Source organism: Mobula hypostoma, chromosome 6, assembly GCF_963921235.1.
Source record: "Mobula hypostoma chromosome 6, sMobHyp1.1, whole genome shotgun sequence".
In the NCBI taxonomy this organism is placed as follows: Eukaryota; Metazoa; Chordata; class Chondrichthyes; order Myliobatiformes; family Myliobatidae; genus Mobula; species Mobula hypostoma.
This window is the reverse complement of record NC_086102.1, coordinates 182,904,171-182,930,420: the sequence shown is the minus strand read 5'-3', so window position 1 is coordinate 182,930,420 and position 26,250 is coordinate 182,904,171. Positions and strand designations below refer to the sequence as shown.

The following is a 26,250-nucleotide window of genomic DNA, read 5'->3' as shown; positions in this document are numbered from 1 at the left end:
TAAATATATTTAGTGAAGAAGCCTCAACTGCTTCCCTGGGCAGAGAATTCCACAGAATCACCACTTTCTGGGAAAAGCAGTTTCTCCTCACCTCCGTCCTAAATCTTCTCCCCTGGATCTTGAGGCAATGTCCCCTAGTTCTAGTGTCACCTACCAATGGAAACAACTTTCCGACTTCTATCTTATCTATCCCTTTGCAAAATTTTGTATGTTTCTTTAAGATCCCCTCTCATTCTTCTGAATTCCAGAGAGTAGAGTCCCAGGCAACCCAATCTCTCCTCATAGGTTAACCCCTTCATCTCTGGAATCAACCTGGTGAACCTCCTCTGCACTGCCTCCAAAGCCAGAATATCCTTCCTCAAGTATGGAGACCAGAACTGCACACAGTTCTCCAGGTGCGGCCTCACCAGTACCCTGTATAGTTGCAGCATAACCTCCCTGCTCTTGAATTCAATCCCTCTAGCAATGAAGGCCAACATTCTGTTTGCCTTCTTAATAACCTGTTGTACCTGCAAGTCAAGTTTTTGCGATTCATGCACAAGCACTCCCAAGTCCCTCTGCATAACAGCATGCTGCAATCTTTCACCATTTAATTAATAATCTGCTCTTCTATTATTCCTTCCAAAGTGGATGATCTCGCATTTACCAACATTGTATTCCATTTGCCAGACCTTGGCGCACTCACTTAACGTATCTATATCCCTCTGCAGACTCTCCACATCCTCTGTACAATTTGCTTTTCCACTCAGTTTAGTGTCATCAGCAAATTTTGCTACACTACACTCAGTCCCCTCTTCCAGATCATCAATGTAAATGGTAAACATCTGCGGGCACAGCACCGACCCCTGCGGCACCCCACTCACCACTGACTGCCAACCGGAGAAACACCCATTTATACCAACTCTCTGCCTTCTATTGTTTAACCAATCCACTATCCATGCCAACACACTTCCTCCGACTCCATGCATCCGTATCTTATTTATAAGTCTCTTGTCGGCACCTTATCGAACGCCTTCTGGAAATCCAAGTATACGACATCCACCTGTTCCCCTCAATCCACTGCACTCATTATGTCCTCAAAGAACTCCAGTAAGCTTGTCAAACAGGACATTCCCTTTCTGAATCCATGCTGCGTCTGTCTAATGGAACCACTCCTTTCTAAATGTTTTGCTATTTCTTCCTTAATGACAGCTTCAAGCATTTTCCCGACCACAGATGTTAAGTTAACTGGCCTATAGTTGCTCGTCTTTTGCCTACATCCTTTATTAAAAAGTGGCATGACATTTGCTGTCTTCCAATCCGCTGGGACCTGCCCAGAGTCTAGAGAATTTTGATAAACGATTACCAACGCGTCTGCTATAATCTCCGCCAATTCCCTCAGCACCCTGGGATGCATCCCGTCAGGACCAGGGGACTTACCTACCTTCAGGCCCTCTAGTTTGCCCATCACTGTCTCATTAGTGATCTTCCCTTTCCTTATTTCTCGTTAGTTGTTCTTTGTTGCTTTTTAAAGTTCCCAATCCTCCAGTCTCCCACTACTCTTTGCGACTTTCTACACATGAGCTTTTAATTTGATACTATCTTTTATTTCCTTTGTTATCCAAGGCTGGCTCTCCCAACACTTACTGTCCTTACTCTTGACTGGAATATACTTTGTTGAGCACTGTGAAAATCTCTTTGAAAGTATTCCACTGTTCCTCAACTGTCCTACCAAATAGCCTATGCTCCCAATCCACAGTAGCCAACTCTTCCCTCATCCTGTTGTAGTCTCCCTATTTCAAGCATAATACACTAGTTTGAGATCTAACTATGTCATCCTTCATCTGTATGCAAAATTCAATCATACTATGATCACTCTTTCCAAGGGGATCCCTGACAACAAGATCGTTAATCTTACCTGTCTCATTGCACAGGACTAAATCTAAGATAGCATTTGCTCTTGTATGTTCGCTAACATGCTGCTCAGGAAAGCCATCACGGATGCATTCTATGAAGTCCTCCTCAAGACTTCCTTGACCAACCTGATTCACCCAATCTATGTGGAAGTTAAAATCTCCCATAACAACTGCCGTTCCGTTCTTCTACAAGCCTCAGTTATTTCTTGGTTAATGGCCTCTGCCATTGCAATATTTTTATTAGGTGGCCAATAGACAATACCCACCAGTGATTTTTTTTTCCCTTTACCATTCTTAATCTCTACCCGGATGGACTCAACATTCTGCTCCGTAGATCTTATATTGTCTCTCACAATCGCCCTGATCTCATCCTTAATTAAGAGTGCTACCCCACCTCCTATGCCTTCCTTATTGATCATTACAGACTGTCTCTCTAGTGCTTCCCACTTCTTCCCTTTTTCCCAACCATGATTCCCCTCTGCCTGTCCCTTCCCGCTCTCGGTTCATCATGGAGACCCATATCAGAATCAGGATTATCATTAATCAAATTTGTCACGAAATTAGGATTTTTTGTGGTAGCAGTACAGTATAATACATAAAATTACTACACTACAGTGCAGAGGTGTTTGGCATATATATATGTGAGAATGCCTGAGACTTTTACACAGTACTGTAGATAATTACCTGCTCTTCTAAGTAATCAAGCTCTTCACACTTTTACAGAATTGTTCAGGAAGTACTTTAGCTCCTTGTGACTTGTTATCCTTTGAAGAAGCAGTAAATTAGTTCCATTTATTTATTTTTTTATTGAGATACAGCGTGCAATAGGCCCTTCCGGCCCTTTGAGCCTCGCTGCACAGCAATCCCCTGGTCTTCTTAGCCTAATCATGGGACAATTTATAGTGATCAGTTAACCTACCAGCCAGTAGGTCTTTGGATTGTGGGAGGAAACCAGAGCACCTGGAGGAAACCCACATGGTCACAGGGAGAACGTACAAACTCCTTACAGGCAGTGGTGGGAATTGAACCCAGGTCACCTGTACTGTAGAATGTTGCGCTAACCATTACACTGCTGTGTTGCACTACTTCTTTTTACCCATTCCTTCCCCATAAAGGTGTAACTTATTCTTTTTGTCAGTATACAGTATATATAGAGACAAATTTTCTGTGGATTTCTACTAGAAACTCTTGAATAACTAATTGACAGTTCTTCGATTGATTAGGAAATTGTACTGGGTTGATCTGTATGGAAGTAACCTTAACGTTGCTGAAATGGATGGACGCTTTCGTAAAAAGCTGGCTGAGCACTGTCTGGATACAAATGGCATATACTGCTTTAGGAACCCACGTGCCATTGTGGTTCATCCAAAATATGGGTAAGGGACCAATTAATTAAAAATAAAAAAGTGAAGTTTTTGCCTTGGGAGCAAGTAGTGATTCTATGGAAACTGTGCTTACGTGAGAAGTTATATTGTTAACAGATTCTATGAAAACTGTGCCTATGTAGTGATGGAAACCACTGTTTATTTCAATAATACTTTGTTTAAGATTTGTACTTTTTAACCTGAGCATTTTTCATGCTCATTGGCAGAAAGTGGCATGGCAGCTAAACTAACGGTTTATCACCTTTCTCACTTTTCATTACCCACATGATGTAAGAGTTTTTATTATATGGCCTATTAATTTATTCATATCTAAGACATTTTCTTTATTTTATCTATAAAAGTGACAGATTTTTCAGAAGCACCATCTTTTCTTTCTTGCTTTTCTTTATTTTCTTTTTATTCCTTACACTCCTTAACATTGATTCCCCTCTTAGCAACATTTCTCACCTCTTTATTTAGTTTGTTTTATATTTGTATGTTGGTTTGTACTCTAAAATAAACTGAAATCTTGAAATTAAGGCTACTTGCCATTTTTGACTCCTGGAAGAACCCAAGGATCAGAAATTAAACAGAGTTCCAACAGTGGGAAGCTATATAATTAACGTATTTCTCATATAACCCATCTGCATGCCTTGGAACACAAGACCTATCAGAAACAATAGATTCATAGAGTTGTACAACTTAGAAATAAGCCCTTTGGCCCAACACATCTATACTAACAATTATGCCTATCTATACTAATGCCACTTACCTGAATTAACTCCATATCACTCAATGCGCTGCTCATTCAAGTACCTGTCCAGATGCCTGCTAAGTGTTGCTCTGATCTTACCCCCTTACATCGGTGGCACAGCAGTGGAAACTGCGAGGAGGTTTCACACACCTGGGAGTGCACATCTTGTACAACCTCTCACAGTTCCAGAGCACATTCCATGCAATCAGGAATGCTCACCAACCCATCTGCTTTCTGAGGAGGCTGAAGAGATCTGGTCCAGCCCCTCCTGAAAAAACCCAACTTGGACCCTACCTTACCTAGTAACTACAGACCTATTTCTAAACTTCCATTCCTCTCAAAGGTTGTCAAAAAGGTTATTCTTAGTCAATTGCTGCCCTACCTATACTAAAACAACATCTTAGAGAGATTTCAGTCAGGTTTTAAGACTTGTCATAGCACAGAGTCTGCCCTGCTGAAAGTGTACAATGATCTCCACCTCTCTACTGACTCAGGTGACTCTGCCATCCTAATTCTTCTTGACCTCAGTGCAGCATTCAATACTGTGGATCATGCCATTTTAATAGACCGTCTCCAATATGGGGTTGGTGTTGATGACACTGCCTTGAACTGGTTCACATCTCTACCTCAAAAATAGAAGCTTCGCCGTCAACATAGGCAAATTTTCCTCTTCTCCAGCTAGTTTTTCCTGCCGGGTTCCACAAGGTTCCATCCTAGGTCCCATTCTTTTCTCTATATACAGGCTTCCCCTCGGCCAAATCATTCAAAAACACGACATTTCCTTCCATTGTTATGCTGTCGACACACAACTTTATCTCCCCTTGAAACCAAACGACCAGTCAAACCTAGTCAGCCTCATGAACTGCCATGAGGACATAAAGTGTTGGTTGGCACAAAACTTCCTTCAGCTGAATGAAGGCAAGTCTGAAGTTGCCCTATCTGGCCCCCCTGAATCCATTATAACTCTTACTTTGACTATGCAGATAGGAAAGGAACAAAATAAGAACTGTTTAACTGTTTCAAAAAAGAAAAAAGCGCCATTATTATTAACCAGTATGTGCACACATTGTTGGAGCTCTTACAGAACCGGGTCCCCCTTCCTCCAGTCGATGCCCTCCAAGCTCTACCGACCCACGAATGGGACCACCCTCGGTGATCGACCAAACATTGTACTCGAGTCTGTCCGTGTCTCCTCTCCTCGCCGAAGACCCTGGGCCTCGGACTCCCACTCGGGGTCCATTCCGTCACCCAGCTTACAGCATCTCTCGGGTCGCGTCTCCTCTCTCTGTCCCCATCGCACCTTCTGCCCAAAGCCAGCAAAAAACAATAGCTTTCACACACAAGAAAGAATAACATCTATCCCAATTGGTTAGCAAATAAATACAATTCCCGTTATCAGTAATTATAACCCAAACAAGCTGCTATAGAGAACCACTGTCTCAGCAGTTAACAGTACAGAGAAGCCATTTTATTATAACGTAACAAAGAAGACATTTTTTAGCCTTAGCAGTAACATAAAAGAAGAAACCCCTTACATAAATTTGACTTGACTTGAACTTGGGCTATGAATAGTCAAAACACATCACCGGCACCAGCCTACCCGCCATCAAGGACATATATACAGGAAGGTGCCAGAAAAAAGCCAATGATATCATGCAGGATCCCACCCATTTGTCCCACTCCCATCAGAGAGGAGGCTATGTAGCATCCATGCCAGAACCACTAGACTCAAAAACAGTTATTTTTCCCAGGCAGTAAGGCTGACCAACACCTCCACCCACTAATCCACCCCTCCACACCCCCAACCACCACTACTTTATCATTTCCTGACAGTCACTTTATGTACAGACATTCCTGTGCCTAGCGTTACTTTATGGAAATACAATCAATCTAATTAAGCTATCTTATGTATTTATATTTATTGTGTTTTTTTAATTATTGTGTTCTTTATCTTATTGTGTTGTTTTTGTGCTGCATCAGATTTGGAGTAATAATTATGTCATTCTCCTTTATACTCGTCTACTGGAAATGACGTTACACAATCTTGAATCTTGAATCAATCTCCATCCCCTCCTCTGGCAACTCATTCCAGATATCTGTTACTAGTTGGGTTGCCTTGTCCTCTGACCATGTCAATTTACTTACAAGTGTTTCATTACCATACGAGGAGACATCTTCAGTGCGCTGTTGATTGTGGTGTGTCCTCCAAGTGCTTGGTCTTTATATACTTTTCAGTCTGCTGATTCAACATCATTTTGGAAAGTCACTTGCGATGTGGGGAGGAAATCTCATTGCTGATTGGCCGTGTAGCAAACTTCATGCGTTGTGGTCTGGAATTTTGTTTGGATCGGCTCGTAAATCAACAGTGCACTGAATATGTCACCTCGCGTGGTGATGAAACATTTGCAAGTAAATTGCCAACATCAGAGAACAGCTCAACTCAACCCAACTATCAACCACCCGAGTTACACGTCTTCAGAATTATACCAATGACTCCTTGTGTGAAAAACAAATACATTCAGTGGCAATTTTAAAGAAAGGGTGAAAAATCTCTGGTTAGTAGAGAAGCAATGATATGTGCTGCTGACCTCCAAGAGGGCTTCCCACAAGGATCTTGGCAAAGAGAAGGCCTACTTGCCTTCTACCTGTGACTATCAATTGAATATGACCTTTGGTCTCTCAAAACTGTGGTGTCACATTGCACATTTAGACAGAGACATAAGGTAAAGATTTTATATGTATTTGCATATGAAGGATGTAAGTAATAAAGTCAATTCAATTCAATTCAGAAATAATTGACTTACAGAGATTTATGGCACAGGGGTGATTGAATGGGCTGACGTGAAACAAGGGCAACCTAAATCAATTCAAGTACTTTCCTCTGACAAGAGTAAAGGCCGTAGACAATGCATCTTGCAAAGGACAATCCTCAAATTGCTGTCAGCTTCAGTGTATGACAACAGAGATCCCTCATTTACTTCTCATGACTGAAATATTTGGGGCAATATTTTCTTTTAAAATGTTTCATTTACATTTTCAGGGAAGTAGCTGGGTGACTGTCGGGAGAAGAAATGGGAAGGTGAATAAGAGGTTAATGCAGTGCACCCCTGTGGCCATTCCCCTCAATAATAAGTATACTGTTTTGGATACCGTTGTAGGGGGATGACCTCCCAGGGGAGTGCCATGGAGACCTGGTTACTGGCACTGAGCATGGGTCGTGGTGCAGTAAAGAAAGAGGGGAGCAGTGGTGATAGGGGACTCAATAGTCAGAGGAACAGACAGGAGGTTCCGTGGATGGTATGTTACCTCCTGGTGCCAGGGTCAGGATGTCTCAGATGCAATGACAGCATTTTGGTGCGGGAGATAGAGCAGCCAGATGTCTTGGTAGATATTGGTGCTGATGACTTAAAAAGGAAAAGCAAAGAGGGGCTGAAAAGAGAATTTAGAGAATTAGGCAGAAAGCTGAGAAGCAGGACCTCCGGAGTAGTCATTTCTGGATTGCTGCCTGTGCCATGCACCAGTGAGGGTAGAAACAGGATGATTTGGCGGAAAAATGCTGTTGGGGAGGGTTTAAACTAATTTGGCAGGTTGATGGGAACAAGGGTGAAGGGACTCAGGATAGGACAGATGGTAGAAAAGCAATGATTGCGTGCAGTCAGCCTGTAAGGAAGGGCAAGCAAATGATAGGACAAAATTGCAGCCAGCTGGGTGAGTATCAGTGTACAAGGAATGCAGAATCAAAAAAGGTGGCAAATACAGTACTCAAAGTGTTATAGCTCAGTGCTCAGAGTATAAGAAATAAGGCGGATGATCTTGTTGCACTTTTACAGATTGTCAGGTATGATGTTGTGGCCAACACTGAATCATGGCTGAGGTTGCTTGTAGTTGGGTGCTGAATATCCAAGGTTACACATTGTATCAGAGGGATAGAAAGGTAGAGGGGGAGGCATGGCTCTGCTGGTAAGAAATGGCATCTAATTATTAGGAAGATGTGAGATAGGATCAGAAGCTGTTGAAATCTTGTGGGTTGATTTTAGAAGCTGCAAGGGTAAAAAGACAGACCTACAAACAGTCGCTGGGCTGTGGACCACAGTTTACAGCAGGAAATAGAAAAGGCTAATCAAAAGGGCAATGTTATGATGGTCATGGGAAATTTTAAGGTGCAAATAGATTGGGAAAATCAGGTTGGTAATGGATCTCAAGAGAGTGAGTTTGTTGAATTCCTACAAGATAACTTTTTACAGCAGTTTGACTTTAAGCCTACTTGGGGATCAGCTATGCTGGATTGGGTGTTATGTAATGAACAGGAGGCGATTAGGGAGCTTAACATAAAGGAACCCGTAGGAGGCAGTGATCATAATATGATTGAGTTCAACTTGAAATTTGATAGAGAGAAGGTAAAGTCTGACACAGCAGTATTTCAGTGGCGTATGGAAAATTACGGTGGTATGAGACAGGAGCTGGCCAAAGTAAACTGCAAGGATATGCTGGTAGGGATGACAGCAAAGCAGCAATGGCGTGAGTTTCTGGGAAAAATGAAGAAGGTGAAGGATAGATGTATTGGAACAAACAAAGAAATACTCAAATGGCAAAATAATACAACCGTGGCTGACAAGTGAAGTCAAAACTAATGTGAAAGCAAACGAGAGGACATAGAGCAAAGCAAATATTAGTGGGTAGACAGAGGATTGGGAAGCTTTTAAAATCCTCCAGAAAGCAATTAAAAGAATCATTAGGAGGGAAAAGATGAAATATGAAAGCAAACTAGTAACCAATATCAGGGTGAATAGAAAAAGATTTTTCAAGTATATAAAAAAAAGAGAGATAAGAGTGGATTTAGGACTGTTAGAAAGTGAGGCTGGAGAAATAATAATGGGGAACAAGAAGATAGCAGATGAACTAAATGAATGTTTTGCATCAGTCTTCACTGAGGAAGACACTAGCTATGTGCCAGGTGTTGAAGTGTGTGAGGGAAGAGAAGTAAGTGCAGTTACTATTACAAGGGAGATGGTGCTCAAAAAGCTAAAATACCTGAAGATACATAAGTACTTGAACTACTTGAACTACACCCTAGAGTTCTGAAAGAGGTAGTGGTAGGGATTGTGGAGGCATTAATAACGATCTTTCAAGAATCAGTGGACTCTGGCATGCTTCTGGAGGACTGGAAAACTGCAAATGTCACTTCACCCTTTAAGAAAGGAAGGAGGCAGCAGAAAGGAAATTATAGACCAGTTAGCCTGACCTCAGTGGTTGGGAAGATGCTGGAGTCAATTATTAAGCATGAGATTATGGAGTACTTGGTGACACAAGACCAGATTGGACAAAGTCAGCATAGCTACCTTAAGGGAAAATCTTGCATCACAAACTTGTTGGAAGTCTTTGAGGAGATTACTAGTAGGATAGATAAAGAGGATGCAGTGGATGTTGTATATTTGAATTTTTAGAAGGCCTTTGACATGGTGCCAGACATGAGGCTGCTTACTAATTTAGGAGCCCATGGTATTACAGAAAAGTTACTAGCATGGTTAGAACACTGGCTGATTGGTAAGAGGCAGTGAGTGGGAATAAAAGTGTCCTTTTCTGGTTGGCTGCCAGTGACTAGTAGTGTTCTACAGGGGTCAGTGTTGGGACCACTTATTTTTATGCTATATATCAATAATTTAGATGATGGAATAGATGACTTTGATGCCAAGTTTGCAGATAATACGAAGATTAATGAAATGGCAAGTGGTGTTGAGGAAACGGGAAGGTGCAGAAGGACTTGGACATTAGGAGAATGGGCAAGGAAATGGCAAAAGAAATACAATGTTGGAAAATGTAAGGTCATGCAATTTGGTAGAAGAAATAAATGTGCAAACTAATCTCTAAACAGGGAGAAAATCCAAAAAGCTGAGATGCAAAGGGACTTGGGTGTCCTTGTACAGAACACCCTAAAGGTTAACTTGTAGTTTGAGTTGATGGTGAGGAAGGCAAATGCAATCTTAGCATTCATTTCAAAAGGTCTAGAATATAAGAGCTGGGATATAATGCTGAGGCTTCACCTTGAGTAATTTGAATAGTTTTGGGCTCCTTATCTAAGAAAGGATGTGGAGAGGGTTCAGAGGAGGTTGTTACGTACCCCGTAACTGGGTTGCCAAACCAGCAGAAATGGATCACTCAGTTGGAGTCTGGATTATTAGAACTAAGAAAGTTTTATTAAAGAAACAAGCAACACAGTAATTGAAAGGATAATAAATGCAACAGTTTAGCAATGATAAACACACATGTGCACAGAATTAAGATAACAGCATCAATCAAGCTCTATCGTTGTCTAGGGGTAAATGACCAAATTTCAAAGTGACTCAAAGTTCAGTCCAATTTAGTAGTTCAGTTCGCAGTAATCGTTGCCATGGCGATGGACAATGTGGGGGGGAGAGAGAGAGAGAACGGGAACAACTGATCATTCAGACACGGCTTCACTCACAGACCGGCGATATGGCTCACAAGCAACTTTTGGGCAGGTCCTTGGTGATGTCACCTGAGGTCACCGACTGTGACCCCTCCTTCAGATACGGTCGATCCTCTGCAGTGAACCCAGCACCCAGGCAAGGGCGGACACACACCGGGTTCCCGTTGATCGTACCTTTCCACCCTGTGCGTTGTCCGGTACTTCCCACCTACTCGTGAGAGGCGCACCGTTTCCAGGGTCTCGTTACCTCAGGTGTCGTGTGTATCTTGCCTTAGCGAACCTGTCCCTTTTTATCCCCCTGCTGGGGTATCGCCTGTCCATCACTTCAAACAGTTCAGGGTTCAAAGGGGGAGCCGCTCCAGACAGCTCTCTACACATCTCCAGGTGCTGTTTCATTGTGTCCCTTATCTCTCTCTTGAAGACAGGTGGCAGACCAACTGCTGATCACACAGGACAGCTAACATCTTATCTATGTGTATTCTCCTCACAAGGTTCATAAGGATGATTCTGGGAATGAAAGGGTAATCGTATGAGGAATGATTGGAAGGATGAGGGGGGACATCTCATTGAAACTTTTCAAATGTTGAAAGGCTAAACAGAATAGATGTGGAAAGGATGTTTCCCATTTTGGGGGAGCCTAGGGCAAGAGGGCAAAGTCATAGGATGGAAGGTTGTCCACTTAAATCAGAGATGCTGAATTTCTTTAGCCAGAGGGTGGTGAATTTGTGGAATTTGTTACCACAGGCAGTTGTAGAGGTCAGGTTGCTGAGTATATTTAAGGTGGAGATTGATAGTTTCTTTAAAAACGCAAGCAACAGGAATTCTGCAGATGCTGGAAATTCAAGCAACACACATCAAAGTTGCTGGTGAACACAGCAGGCCAGGCAGCATCTCTAGGAAGAGATGCATTCGACGTTTCAGGCCGAGACCCTTCGTCAGGACTAACTGAAGGAAGAGTGACGTTTCAGGCCGAGACCCTCCCCCTCCCCCTCCAACTTTCAAATCCCTTACTCACTCTTCCTTCAGTTAGTCCTGACGAAGGGTCTCGGCCTGAAACGTCGACTGTACCTCTTCCTAGAGATGCTGCCTGGCCTGCTGCGTTCACCAGCAACTTTGATGTGTGTTGATTGATAGTTTCTTGATTGGGTACAGCATCAAAACTTACAGGGAGAAGACTGGGGAATGGGGCTGAGGAAGGGAAAAAACCATCAGCCATGATTGAATAGGCCAAGTGGCCTAATTCTGCTCCAGTGTCTTCTAGTCTTAATGTCAAATAGTCCATATTTTTAAGGGAGGTAACTCGGATTATAAAAGAGATGACAGTAGTTTCATCTCAAAATACAGGAGTTTTGAAGCACTGCATTGATATACCATTTTAAATCACGGTATCTATCTGCCTGTGGGTACCCTAATTGGTGATCGTTGATAGAATTATCACCAAAGATCAGGAGAAAAAAAGTGTGGATACCACTACACTATCAGCCGGGCTCCAGGATTCAGGTCTATGGACTCAATTTGATTTGAAATGCTGTTGCTTGCTTTTATTGTTTGTATCATTTTTGCTTACTTTCCTCTTGCTGTGCGCATTGGCCTTTTTTTAATTGGGTTATTTCAGATTTCGTGCTTTGTGGCAAGACGAATCCTGTAAGCAGACAAATCTCATGGTTGTGTAATTTATACATATTTTTATAATAAATGCACTTTGAACAAAGTCAACTTGTTTTAAACACTTTGAACTTAAAATTTGATAAACTTTTGTGCCGGTTGCAAAACACAAATTGGGAATAGAAGCAGGGCATTCAGCTCCTCAAGCCTGCTCTGCAATTCTATAAGGCAATAACTGATTGAATTGTAACTTCACCTTTCCATAGCCACCCACCTCTAATTTCCTACCATTTGCTATTCAATAATATATCCACTTAATCAGGCGGTGGGGTGAAGATACATCTCGACCAAAGGAGATGTAAGACACCCCTTCCCTCTGCTAGCCTGCAGGTCACCCTTGGGCAAGGTGTAGTACCTGCTCAGCCCCACGATCAGGGTCACATGAAGCCATGGGATCAGGTGGTGGATGGCCGTGTGAGCGGCTGGTGCATATCACAAGTCCTGGTTATGCAACCACTGACGCCAGGCAGACAGTCTCTGAAGAGTGTTAATAATAGCTGGGGTCACCTGTGTTGTAAAGACACTGCCCAGAAGGGGGCAATAGCAAATTACTTCTGGAGAAAAGTTTGCCAAGAGAAATCATGATCATGGATAGAGTAAAGAATAAGAACAACAGGCCACAATCAGATTAAAGACAGATGGAAGACCGTGCTCGTCCACGCGTATGACGCAGCACATGATGATAATGATAATGATGATGATGATGAATAACTGAATTGTGATCTCAGCTTTACCTACCCAACCACTTCTAATTATTATATATAAGATTATATGTACTTAATATATGTAAATATGATTTGTAACAAATGTTCTTTTTCACTAATATCATTTGCAGATTGGGATTCCTGCTGTATTCATCAATTAGTTAAGGTAAAATTTGTTGTCTTAGAAACTTTAGTAACTTTTACATATTTCAGTTATTGAAACATTTTACAGATACGTTTTTTGGACTGACTGGGGTTATGAAGCCTACATTGGTCGCATGGGTATGGATGGTAGAAGTTTTTCAGCCATCATTACCTCAAAACTGGAATGGCCTACTGGATTGACAATTGACTATACAAACGACAAACTGTATTGGACAGATGCCCATCTGGATTACATTGAGTAAGCACATTTGAAACTTTCACTAAGGAAATCCCTAATTCCACACATTTGATGAAATATTACAGTCAAACTTTGTTCATTTTGCATATTCAGGGTTGGGTATCAGCAGAGTTCCAAACCACTGGATTACAATTAACCCTCCTTATTTGGTTACTCACTGCCCATTACACCGCTATTGTTTAAGGCAGCAATGAGTGGCTTCCAATTCTGGTGGTGTTCAGGGAATCCTTCATCATGTCAGTAGCCTCCTCTCAGTTTTCACTACTATCAGTCACACAGGTTCCGAATGGAGAATCAGGAATACCATTACACTCGGATGTGGAAGGATTCTTCATTGCAGTTTCCGTAACAATTTTTTTTGACCAGTCAGGGTTGTTGCCTGGAGGACTGGTGAACCACTCTACCAGACTCTACCTGTTTGGATTGGTGACCCTACCAAGAGCCAAAGCGCAAAGCCCTGACTCCAGCCAACATATCTCTCTGAGTCATTGAAGCACGCAAGCCTCCAAACCATGACAATGCTGTGGTGCTTTTCGACATTTAATTCATTTCTTCAAGATCATACACTGTAGAGTGGCCAAGAGGGGGTGTGAAAAGTGTGCCCCCAGTGAGCCAGGTGCCAAAGCATCCAATTTCCAAACAATCAGAATCAGGTTTAACATCACTGGCATATGCCAAGAAATATGTTACCTTTGTGGCAGCAGTACATTACAATACATAATAATAGAGAAAAAAATGTGAATTACAATAAGTGTGTGTGTGTGTATGTATGTATATATATACAGTGCCTATAAAAAGCATTCAACCCCCTTTGAAAGTTTTCATAGAAACATAGGAAACCTACAGCACAATGCAGGCACTTCGGCCCACAAAGTTGTGCTGAACATGTCCCTACCTTAGAAATTACTAGGTTTACCTATAGCCCTCTATTTTTCTAAGCTCCATTTACCTATCCAAAAGTCTCTTAAAAGACCCTATCGTATCCGCCTCCACCACCGTTGCCAGCAGCCCATTCCATGCACCCAGCACTCTGAGTAAAAAACTTACCCCTTATATTCCGTCTGGGTAGCCTCCAACCTGATGGCATGAACATTGACTTCTCTAACTTCCGCTAAGGCCCCACCTCCCCCTCGTACCCCATCTGTTACTCATTTTTATGCACACATTCTTTCTCTCACTCTCCTTTTTCTTCCTCTGTCCCTCTGAATATACCTCTTGCCCATCCTCTGGTCACCCCCCCCCTTGTCTTTCTTCCCGGACCTCCTGTAGTGAGGTGACCAGAACTGAGCACAGTACTCCAAGTGGGGTCTGACCAGGGTCCTATATAGCTGCAACATTACCTCTCAGCTCCTAAATACAATTCCACGATTGATGAAGGCCAATATACCATATGCCTTCTTAACCACAGAGTCAACCTGCGCAGCTGCTTTGAGTGTCCTATGGACTTGGACCCCAAGATCACTCTGATCCTCCACACTGCCAAGAGTCTTACCATTAATAGTATATTCTGCCATCATATTTGACCTACCAAAATTAACCACTTCACACTTAACTGGGTTGAACTCCGTCTGCCAATCCTCAGCCCAGTTTTGCATCCTGTCAATGTCTCTCTGTAACCTCTGACAGCCCTCCACACTATCCACAACACCTCCAACCTTTGTGTCATCAGCAAACTTACTAACCCATCCCTCCAATTCCTCATCCAATTTATTTATAAAAATCACGAAGAGTAAGGGTCCCAGAACAGATCCCTGAGGCACTCCACTGATGACCGACCTCCATGCATTATACGACCCGTCTAAAACCACTCTTTGCCTTCTGTGGACAAGCCAGTTCTGGATCCACAAATCAATGTTCAATCACAATACATTTAATTTGGCTTTATTGACATTGATCAACAGAAAAAAAACTGTTGATAGGCCTCTATCAGCTTTGTACATCTGGACACCGCAATTTTTCCCCAGTCGTCTTTGCAAAACTGCTCAAGCTAGGTCAGATTGTATGGGGATCGTGAGTGAACAGCCCTTTTCAAGTCCATGAATATTAAGTATATTAAATAGTTAGATTAAATAAGTAGTGCAAAAAATAGGAATTTTTTAAAAAAGTAGTGAGGTTGTGTTCATGGGTTCAATATCCATTCTGAAATCAGACGGTAGAGCAAAAGAAGCTGTTCTTGAATCATTAAGTGTGTATCTTCAGACTTCTGTAGTAACCAGAAACAATGATCTTGGCTTTTCCTGCATACTTGAAATAGGTAATGAAGACTGTACATTGTGCTTTTTAGTTGTCCATCCTGACTATATTTTCCTACTTAAAAAAAATTAGAATACACTATTGTAACTTAGCTTTGAATTTCACTGCATTGTTACAAAAAATATTTTACATTTCAAAATAAAATGAAATTGTATTAAGATTTAACTGATTTGTCATGGTTAGTCCAAAATATTTTCACATAACCTTTGTACTGAAATATAGTTCCTAAAATCGAGCTGTGGCTGACCGATTTATTTTAGAGCCCTTCCTTGATGACTTTGTTACTTGTCAAAAATTGATAAATTCTCTGTAGAGGTGCACCCACAAACTCTCCATTTAAATGTCAATTAAATCCATGACCCCATGAACGCTACCTCACTCTTTTTATTTCTGGTTTTGCACTATTTATCTAATTTAACTGTTTATTTATTTGGTTGGTTGATTGTTATTGTGATATAGTGCTAAATAGGCCCTTCCAGTCCTTCAAGCCGTGCTGCCCAGCAACCACCGATTTCGCCCTAGCCTAATCACGGGACAATTTACAATGACCAATTAACCTACCAACCAATACATCTTTGGATTGTGGGAGGAAACCTGAGCACCCGGAGGAAACCCACGCGGTCATGGGGAGAACGTACAAACTGCTTACAGGGAGTGGCGGGAATTGAACCCAGATTGCCTGTGCAATAAAATGTTGTGCTAACCACTACACTACCAAACTGCCCTAAGTATATATAGAAATAGGTATATGTGGTGGCATCCGTTAGTCTCGCGAGACCATGGATCTGCGCCTGGAAAGTTTTTCCAGGGCGCAGGCCTGGGCAAGGTTGTATGGAAAACGAGTTGTTGCCCATGCAGGAAGTCTCCCCTCTCCACGACACCAATGTTGTCCAAGGGAAGGGCAAGGGCCGATACAGCTTGGCACCAGTGTCATCGCAGAGGTTGCCAGAATGAGGTTGAAGGCAATGTCGGACTGCCTTAGGGACTCCAGCTCCAGATTTGTCCTCAGGGTTTACTTTGGATTCGATAGACTGCCTTCCCAGGCTAACAAGCTCCACCTAACCAAAGCACTGGTTTTAAGGTGCCGGGACTCTCTTCGCCCCTTCTCCTGTCAGTTGAAACAGTTATGCCGGGCTTAGAGGCTAAGCCACATGAGAAGGCCAGGAGTTGGACTTGGTTGTCAGAGGCTATTTGAGGCCGTGCCATGAGGAGCACTTTTAGGTAGTGGGAGTTTGTCCCCACTACCACTCCTTGGCTTGACAACCTTGGAACCCGAAATAGGTATATATACTTACTGAAATTCACAGTTTTTTCCTGTATTATCATGAATTTTGTTGTATTGCTGCCGCAGTTAACAAAATTCCTCAATAGATGCTGCTGATATTAAACATGGTTCTGAGTCTGATTCCTATGTTATTAAATATGACTCATGGTTTTGGAGCAATGAATCCCAGGAAAATCCATATTTAAATTCAAGCTTTAAATATTTTTATGTTAACATATTTTCTTCACAATACTTTTGCTTCTTGTTTAATTCAAATGAATACTCCAGCCCTCTGGAGTTCAGAGTTCAATTCCAGCACTGCCTGTGAAGAGTCTCTATTCATCCTCCCCATGGAATGAGTGAGATTTTTTTTCAGCTCCTCCGGTTTCCTCCCACAGCCCAAAGACATACTGTGTAGTTTACTTGGTCACTGTAAAGTCTCCTGTGATTAAGTTAGGGATAATCACAGTTGTCAGTGGTTGCTGGGGCTCGAAGGGTCGGAGGGGCCTACTCTGCATTGTATCGCAAAGTAAAAATAAAATAAAATCATCACTAACATGGGGGAAAAGAGTATCAAAACATGGTCTCTATCTACCCTGTCCTTGAAAAGATTTAACTATAATTGTACTGTATGTAAATGGACTCAGAAGCATGGCAAACAAATCACATGTACTTCACTTCAGTCTTGCTTGTCAGAATTGGTGCCACGTCACAAACGAAACTAGGTAGGTCAACTTTATCCAAATGAGACAAGGAAGATACATGGCTCGAAGGGCTGGAAGGGACTACTCTGCACTCTTTCACTAAATAAAAATGAAATAAATAAACTGATTGTATTCAAATTGGGGCAGCACAGTAGCATGATGGCTAGCACAATGTTTTACAGCACCAGCAACCTGCTGACTGTAAGGAGTTAGTATGTTCTCCCTGTGACCGCATCAGTTTCCTCTGGGTGCTCCTGTTTCCTCCCACAGTCCAAAGACATACGGGTTGGTGGGTTAATTGGTCATTGTAAATTGTCCTGTGATTGGGCTAGGATTAAATCGGTGGCTTGAAGGGCAGGAAAAGCCTATTCCACTTTGTATCTCGATGAATAAATAAAGTTCCACTATGCAGAGCCACACAATTGTGATTTGATTGGCATAGTCTGAACCACTAGTTACTCCTCGTGGCCAAAAATCAATTCTGACTTAACATCTTCAAAACTTGCTGAGAAGAATTACATTTCAGTGTCATTTAAGGCAGTTTTTACTTTCTCACAATGGAATTATAAATGGCTTTTTTGTTTTATAGGTTTTCGAATCTGGATGGAAGCTTTCGACATACAGTATTTGAAGGGATACTGAGCCATCCATTTGCAATTAGCCTGTTTGAGGATACAATATATTGGACTGATTGGAACACAAAATCAGTGGAGAAAGCAAACAAGTACACAGGGGAAAACAGAGAGATTTTGGTGAACATCACCCATGTGCCCACTCATATCATCGTATATCACCCATACAGACAACCAAGAGGTAAATGTATAGAGAGCATCCTTTCTTACTTTATATGGAAACAGTGTTGCACTGCAATAAAATATTGGATTAACGTCTGTCCCTAGATTAAATAAATTTTACATACTTTCTGAAAGGAAAACACATAGAATACATGTTATGCCCTTCGAGTGTCACTGTTAAATACCTGGGCTATGACCAAAGGAAAAATAGCTGGAATCGCTTAGCACTTTAGTGCAAGGGCGTTTATTAGGTGTGTAAAAAAAATCAAATTTACAAAATACAGTGAAAAGAAAACTGCAAATATTTACAAATGGCTATCTACCAGAAAACACAATAATAGCTTTGTACTTAATCTTGTCCAGTGTGACCTCCTGGCAGCCCCGATCTCTCCTTCAGCCCCTAATTCTCTCCCTTTCTGAGGACGATGGGTTCCTTTTTATTCAGCACTAGGACATACCATCTTTAATTACCAACAAGGTTAACTCAGGACTATGCATGAATTAGAGTATGATGCTCCCCACAATGTAGTTACATTACAAAATGAACTGAAGTATCCACCTTAAATACAGTATACAAACAGCATATACACATTTACGTATCTCATTACGAAAGTGATGAAATCTTCCTCTGTGCATGGTGGAAAACTAGCCCGAGTGCATCAGGCAATACACACAAAAAATGATGGTGAATGCGCAGGCCAGGCAGCATCGATTGGAAGAGGTACAGTCGATGTTTCGGGCCAAGACCCTTCATCAGGACTAACTGAAGAAAGAGATAGTAAGAGATTTGAAACTGGGACGGGGAGGGGGAGATCAGAAATGATAGGAGAAGACAGGAGGGGGAGGGATGGAGCCAAGAGCTGGAAAGTTGATTGGCAAAAGGGATATGAGGCTGGAGAAGGAAGACCATCATGGGACAGGAGGCCTAGGGAGAAAGAAAGGAGGAGGGGAGCCCAGAGGATGGGCAAGGGGTTATAGTGAGTGGGACAGAGGGAGAAAAAAGAGAGAGAAAAAAATTAATAATAAATAAATAAATAAATAAATAAATAAATAAGGGATGGGGTATGAAGGGGAGGTGGGGCATTAACGGAAGTTAGAGAAGTCAATGTTCATGCCATCAGGTTGGAGGCTACCCAGTCAGAATATAAGGTACTGTTCCTCCAACCTGAGTGTGGCTTCATCTTGACAGTAGAGGAGGCTGTGGATAGACATATCTGAATGGGAATGAGACGTGGAATTAAAATGTGTGGCCACTGGGAGATCCTGCTTTCTCTGGCGGACAGAGCATAGGTGTTCAGCGAAACGGTCTCCCAGCCTGCGTTGTGTCTTGCCAATATATAGAAGGCCACATCGGGAGAACCGGACGCAATATATCACCCCAGCCGACTCACAGGTGAAGTGTCGCCTCACCTAGAAGGACTGTCTGGGGCTCTGAATGGTGGTAAGGGAGGAAGTGTAAGGGAAAGTGTAGCACTTGTTCCACTTACAAGGATAAGTGCCAGGAGGAAGATCTGTGGGAAGGGATGGGGGGGACGAATGGACAAGGGAGTCCCTCTGTCCCTCTCACTATACTTTTTGCCCATCCTCTGGGCTCCCCTCCCCCTTTCTTTCTCCCTAGGCCTCCCGTCCCATGATACTCTTCCTTCTCCAGCCTCGTATCCCTTTTGCCAATCAACTTTCCAGCTCTTAGCTCCATCCCTCCCCCTCCTGTCTTCTCCTATCATTTCGGATCTCCCCCTTCCCCTCCCACTTTCCAATCTCTTACTATCTCTTCTTTCAGTTAGTCCTGATGAAGGGTCTCGGCTCGAAATGTCGACTGTACCTCTTCCTAGAGATGCTGCCTGGCCTGCTGTGTTCCACCAGCATTTTGTGTGTTGCCTGAATTTCCAGCATCTGCAGAATTCCTCATGTCCGAGTGCATTAGCTCACTTTTGGACCCCTTATGGGAATAACTGGGGAAGAACTTGAAGTGTGTACACTCAGCGCAGCAACAGCAGAATGACAAGGCCATATTTGTGTGAAAGGAGTGCGTTCGTTATTCATCTTTTAATATTAGGAGATTATTGAATATTGTTTATACTCCTTCACTTAGGACTCCAGAATATGTCATTTCATTAGATGCTGAGAAAGCCTTTGATAGAGTTGAATGGCCATATTTGTTCAGTACACTTGATATGTTTAACTTCAGTCCGATATTTATATCTTGGATTAAATCGATATATCATTCCCTTCTAGCTTCAGTTTTTACTAATAATCAAAGATCTCCCTTTTTTCGATTATTTTGTGGTACTAGACAGGGTTGTCCTTTAAGTCCTTTATTATTTGATATCGCTTTAGAACTTCTAGCAATTGCTATCCAAGATTCACCAAATATTTTAAGTATTACTCATGGGAATGAGATACATAAGCTATCATTATATGCTGATGATTTATTACTATATATTTCTGACCCAGAGAAATCCATTCCTGTAATCTTATCTTTGTTGGCCAAGTTTAGCAAATTTTCTGGCTATAAACTGAATCTTAATAAGAGTAAATTTTTTCCGTTGAACATGCAGGTTCCAAATTATAAATCCTTACCATTTAGATTGGTTACTGATTATTTTACTTATTTAAGAGTAAAAATCATCAAGAAGCATAAGGATTTATTTAAGGCTAATTTTTTCCCTTTATTTGATCAGATTAAATGTTTGTTTACCAAATGGTCACCAATGACATTGTCTTTAATTGGTCGGATCAATGCTGCCTCTTACCTAAGTTTCTATAGTTATTTCAAGCATTGCCCATCTTTATTCTGAAATCCTTTTTTGATAATGTTGATTCAAAAATTTCTTCATATATATGGCAGAATAAAAATCCTAGACTAGGTAAAAGATAGTTACAGAAGCCCAAAAAGGAGGGCGGTTTAGCATTGCCGAACTTTAGATTTTATTATTGGGCAATTAATATTCGTTACTTAAAATTTTGGACATGGAATTGGGATACAATTTTAAGTCCATAATGGGTTAATAGAATGTAAATCCATTTCAGGGTTTTCATTAGGTTCCATTTTAGGGTCTCCGCTTCCTTTTGATTTTTCTAAAGTGAACGAACATATGGATAACCCAATAGTTAAATATACTCTTCGAATATAGTTTCAGTTCAAAAATTTTTTGGTTTGAATCAATTTATTTTAGCAAGCCCTATTCTACTTAATTTTCTTTTTCAACCCTCTTTTTTTGGATCAAGCCTATCTAGTCTGGAAATCTAAAGTTATAATATGTTTTTCTGATTTATTTTTAGATAATTGTTTCATGTCTTTTGAACAATTATCTAATATAATTTGCCTAGATCCCATTTCTTTAGATACTTACAGATTAGAAACTTTTTAAATACTGTTCTTACTACCTTTCCGATTTCATACTCATCGGATATAATGGAAAGAATTTTAGATTTAAATCCTTTTCAGAAAGGTTCAATAGCAATTATTTATAATATGATTATGAAAATAAATCCAGATGTATTGAATTCAATCAAGAATAACTGGGAAAGGGAAATTAAGCTTACTTTACCTATTGAGAAATGGCAAAAAGTTCTTCAATTAGTGAATTCTTCTTCTATATGTGCTAAACACACATTGATACAGTTTAAGGTAGTACACAGAGCTCATATGTCCAAGGATAAATTAACTCACTATTACTCTCATATAAATCCTGTATGTGATACATGTCATTCTGAGACAGCTTCGTTAACTCACATGTTTTGGTCATGCCCTTTGCTGAAGAAATACTGGGACGATATCTTTGATATTATTTTAACTGTTTTGAATATTGATTTACAACCCCATCCTTTTACTGCAATCTTTGGTTTACCAATGATAGAACAACATCATCTGACTCCCACAGCTTGTCAGATGATTGCTTTTGTTACACTAATGACTAGAAGATCCATACTATTGAATTGGAAAGAGACTAATCCTCCTACTACATTTTAATGGTTTTCGCAAACTATGTCTTGTTTAAATTTAGAAAAAATTAGAAGCGTCATTTACGACCCTTCTATTAAATTTGAAGCGATTTGGAGACCATTTATTCAATACTTTCATATGACGTAATTTGACCCTTTCCAATTCTACCTTGTTATTCTATATACAGGGAGAGGAGCTGAGTTAATGACACTAATGGTCTTATCTGAGGTATCATAATAGCCCATAATTTTTCTTTTTGTTAGTTTAGTTTTTCTTTAGTTGGTTTAGATTTTTTTTCTTATTTGGGGGAAATTTTTTCCTTTTTTTTCATGATATTTTTTCCATTTTTATCTTATATTTCCCTATATTAGAGCTGTACTTTCTGAGATTTTGGGAGGTTCATGAATTATGTGTCAATTGAGGTTATATTTGTATAAACTATTTTTTCAATAATGTAATCCCAATTTCTCTGTATCTATTTTTCTGTAATGTATATGATGCTGAAACTAATAAAAAGATTGAAAAAGAAAAAAAAGAAAGCAGTGTGTTTTTAACTCACTGCTCTCCATCATGGTTACTTTTCCTAGCATATACTGTTTTGCTCAAGAACATATGTTTGACCGGCTTATATGGCATATGCTTGTGTAACACAACTGATATACTTCATAATAAAACCGAGGACTACAAAATATAAAAAAAAGGACATAAGAAAGAAATCGATGACCTGATAGCGTTTTGGAAATGTTCCTTTTTTTTCATTAGCATTGTACTAAATCTGCTTGAGCAGGGAGTGAAAATGTTCTGTAGTTTTTTCGTAGATTTCTCTAGATGGTTAATTGTATATTTCAGGATAATTGTATATTGAATTGTATAACAAAATAATTCTTCTCTAGATCTATTTCTCGGTAGAGTCACTGAGTCATAGAAATGTACAGCACCTTCGGGCCATCTACTCTGTGCCGAAACTGTGTGCTCCCATCGACCTGCACCTGGACCAGAACCCTCCATAGCCCTACCATCCATGTACCTATTTAAACTTCTCTTAAACATTGAAATGGAACTCACATGCACCACTTGCACTGGCAGCTCATTCCACAATCCCATAACCCTCTGAGTAAAGAAGTTTCCCCTCATGTTCCCCTTAAACTGTTCACCTTTCACCCTTACCCCGTGAGCTCTGGTTGTAGTAATAGCCCCTCTGACAACAGCCTCAATATCCCTAGTCAAGCATCACATATTGTTATGCCCATTCCTCCTTCCTTTGCCGCTGTTAAACAGAATGATAGTTCACAGCAGACATAATCAGAATTCAGAATCAGGTTTAATATCACTGGCATATGTCGTGAAATGTGTTAACTTTGTAGCAGCAGTACAATGCAATTCATGATTATATAGAAAATAATCTCTGAATTATGGTAACACTATATATGTATATATATAATAGTTAAATTAAATAAGTAGTTGCAAAAACAGAACTTTAAAGAAAGTAGTGAGGTAGTGTTCATGGGTTCAATTTCCATTTAGAAATTGGATGGCAGAGGGGAAGAGGCTGTTCATGAATCACTGTGTGTGTGCTTTCAGGCTCCTGTACATAAGGAATAAACCTTGGAAGGAAGAAAACTTGTTATCAAGCTAACAAGTTGTGTCTATTTTGTCTTTTTAGTCCTATAACCTTGCAGTGCAGCCTCATTGTACAGCTCTGCTATCCAGAAAAAAAAGATTAAAACATATTCAAGTTCTCAATTACTTTTATACCGATTCTCATTTCAGCAATCAATCCTTGTGGTACAAATAATGGTGGCTGCTCCCATCTGTGTCTGATAGCAGCAGGTGGTCTAAACTATACTTGTGAATGTCCGGATAGCTTCATAAAGCAGCCGGACAACACCGCTCACTGTTTCCTGATGTGCACAAGTACACAGTACAGATGTACAAACAATGAAAGGTAACTAATGCTGTTTGTTTAATTAATTCTTTGATTATCGTACGTTCACATTTAATGTGAATATTGTTTCAGCAATTCATCAACCATAGAACAGTGCATAGCTCATGGACAGGCTTGAAAGCCCATGATGACTCTGCCAACTGTGATGCCAATTTAAAGTCCTTCTGTCTATTTATTTATTTTATTATTTATTTATTTATTGCGTGCAGGATAGGCCCTTCTGGCCCTTCGAGCTGCACCACCCAGCAATTCCCCGATTTGACCCCAGCCTAATCATGGGACAATTTACAGAGACCAGTTAACCAGTCAACAGGTATGCCTTTGGACTGCAGGAGGAAACTGAAACATGTGGAGGAAACCCACTTGGCCACAGGGAGAATATGCAAACTCCTTACAGTTAGCAGAGGAATTGAACCTGGGTCATCGGTACTGTAAAGTGGTGAGCTAACCATTACGCTACCATGTCATCCCAGTGTCCAGGGACTCACATTGCTTGACTATTCATGTGCCCGTCTAACTACCTTTCACATGTTACTGTCATATCTACTTCCACCAACTCCCCAGCAGTGCACGTCAGGCACCTACCATGCTCTCTGTGTGTTTAAAAAATAACTTGCCTCATAAATCTCCTTTCTCCTCTCACCTTAAAGCTGTACCTTCCAGTATTTCACATTTCCACTCTGAGGGAAAAAGGCTGACCATGTATCCTATCTACGCATCGCGTAGTTGTACAAACTTCTTTCAAAGTTCAAAGAAAATTTGTTATCAAAGTACCTATATGTCACCACATACAACCGCGAGATTCATTTTCTGTGGGCATGCTCAGTAAATCCATAGAATAAGAACTGTAACAGAATTAGTGAAAGACCGAACCAACTGGTGTATAAAAGAAAACAAGCTTTGCAAATACAGAAAAAATAAGCAATAAATATCAAGAAGATGAGATGAAGAGACCTTGAATGTGAGTTCATGGGTTGTGGGAACATCTCAATGATGGAGCAAGAGATGTTATCCTCTTTAGTTCAAGAGCCTGATGGTTGAGGAGTGATAACTATTCCTGAACCTGGTGGTTAGAGTCCTAAGGCTCCTGTACCTTCTTCCCGATGGCAGAAGTGAGAAGAGAGCATGTCCTGGGTGGTGGAGTCCCTGATGATGGATGCTTCTTTCCTGGGAAGGCATTTCATGTAGATGTGCTCATTGGTGATGAGGACATTACCCGTGATGGACTGGGCTGAATTCACTACTTTTTGCAGGACTTTCTGTTCAAGGGCATTGGTGTTTGCATACCAGGCTGTGATGCAACCAGTCAATATACTCTCTACTACACATCTATATTGAAGTTCGTCAAAGTTCTAGATGTCTTGCCAAGTCTTTGCAAACTCCCAAGGAAGTAGAGGCACTGCCGTGCATTTTTTGTAATTGCACAGTCTGCTGTGCTATAGTACAGCCGTCTGGGACCTCACCTGTGGCAAAAGAGGATACAACATGCATAATTTCCCCCACATTTATATTGATCTGATGAATGTATTCAATAGACAATAGGTGCAGGAGTAGGCCATTCAGCCCTTCGAGTCAGCACTGCCATTCACTGTGATCATGGCTGATCATCCATAATCAGTACCCCGTTCCTGCCTTCTCCCCATATCCCTTGACTCCACTATCTTTAAGAGCTCTATCTAACTCTTTTTTGAAAGCATCCAGAGAATTAGCCTCCACTGCCTTCTGAGGCAGAGCATTCCACAGATCCACAACTCTCTGGGTGAAAAAATTTTTCCTCAACTCCGTTCTAAATGGCCTACCCCTTATTCTTAAACTGTGGCCTTTGGTTCTGGACTCCCCCAACATCGGGAACATGTTTCCTGCCTCTAGCGTGTCCAATCCATTAATAATCTTATATGTTTCAATCAGATCCCCTCTCATCCTTCTAAGTTCCAGTGTATATAAGCCCAGTCGCTCCAATCTTTCAACATATGACAGTCCCGCCATCCCAGGAATTAACCTCGTGAACCTTCGCTGCACTCCCTCAATAGCAAGAATGTCCTTCCTCAAATTTGGAGACCAAAACTGCACACAATACTCCAGGTGTGGTCTCACCAGGGCCCTGTACAGCT

The 26,250-nt window shown here is 41.1% G+C and overlaps 1 protein-coding gene across 1 annotated transcript in view; it reads left to right on the top strand.

The window, feature by feature from the left end:
• lrp2a (low density lipoprotein receptor-related protein 2a) overlaps window positions 1–26,250 on the top strand; it is a 404,078-nt gene that overhangs the window by 258,272 nt on the left and 119,556 nt on the right. The window contains 4 exon segments of the mRNA XM_063052409.1: window positions 3,119–3,271; window positions 13,063–13,233; window positions 18,044–18,267; window positions 23,965–24,139. Of these exon segments, the coding sequence (XP_062908479.1) occupies window positions 3,119–3,271; window positions 13,063–13,233; window positions 18,044–18,267; window positions 23,965–24,139 (723 nt within the window).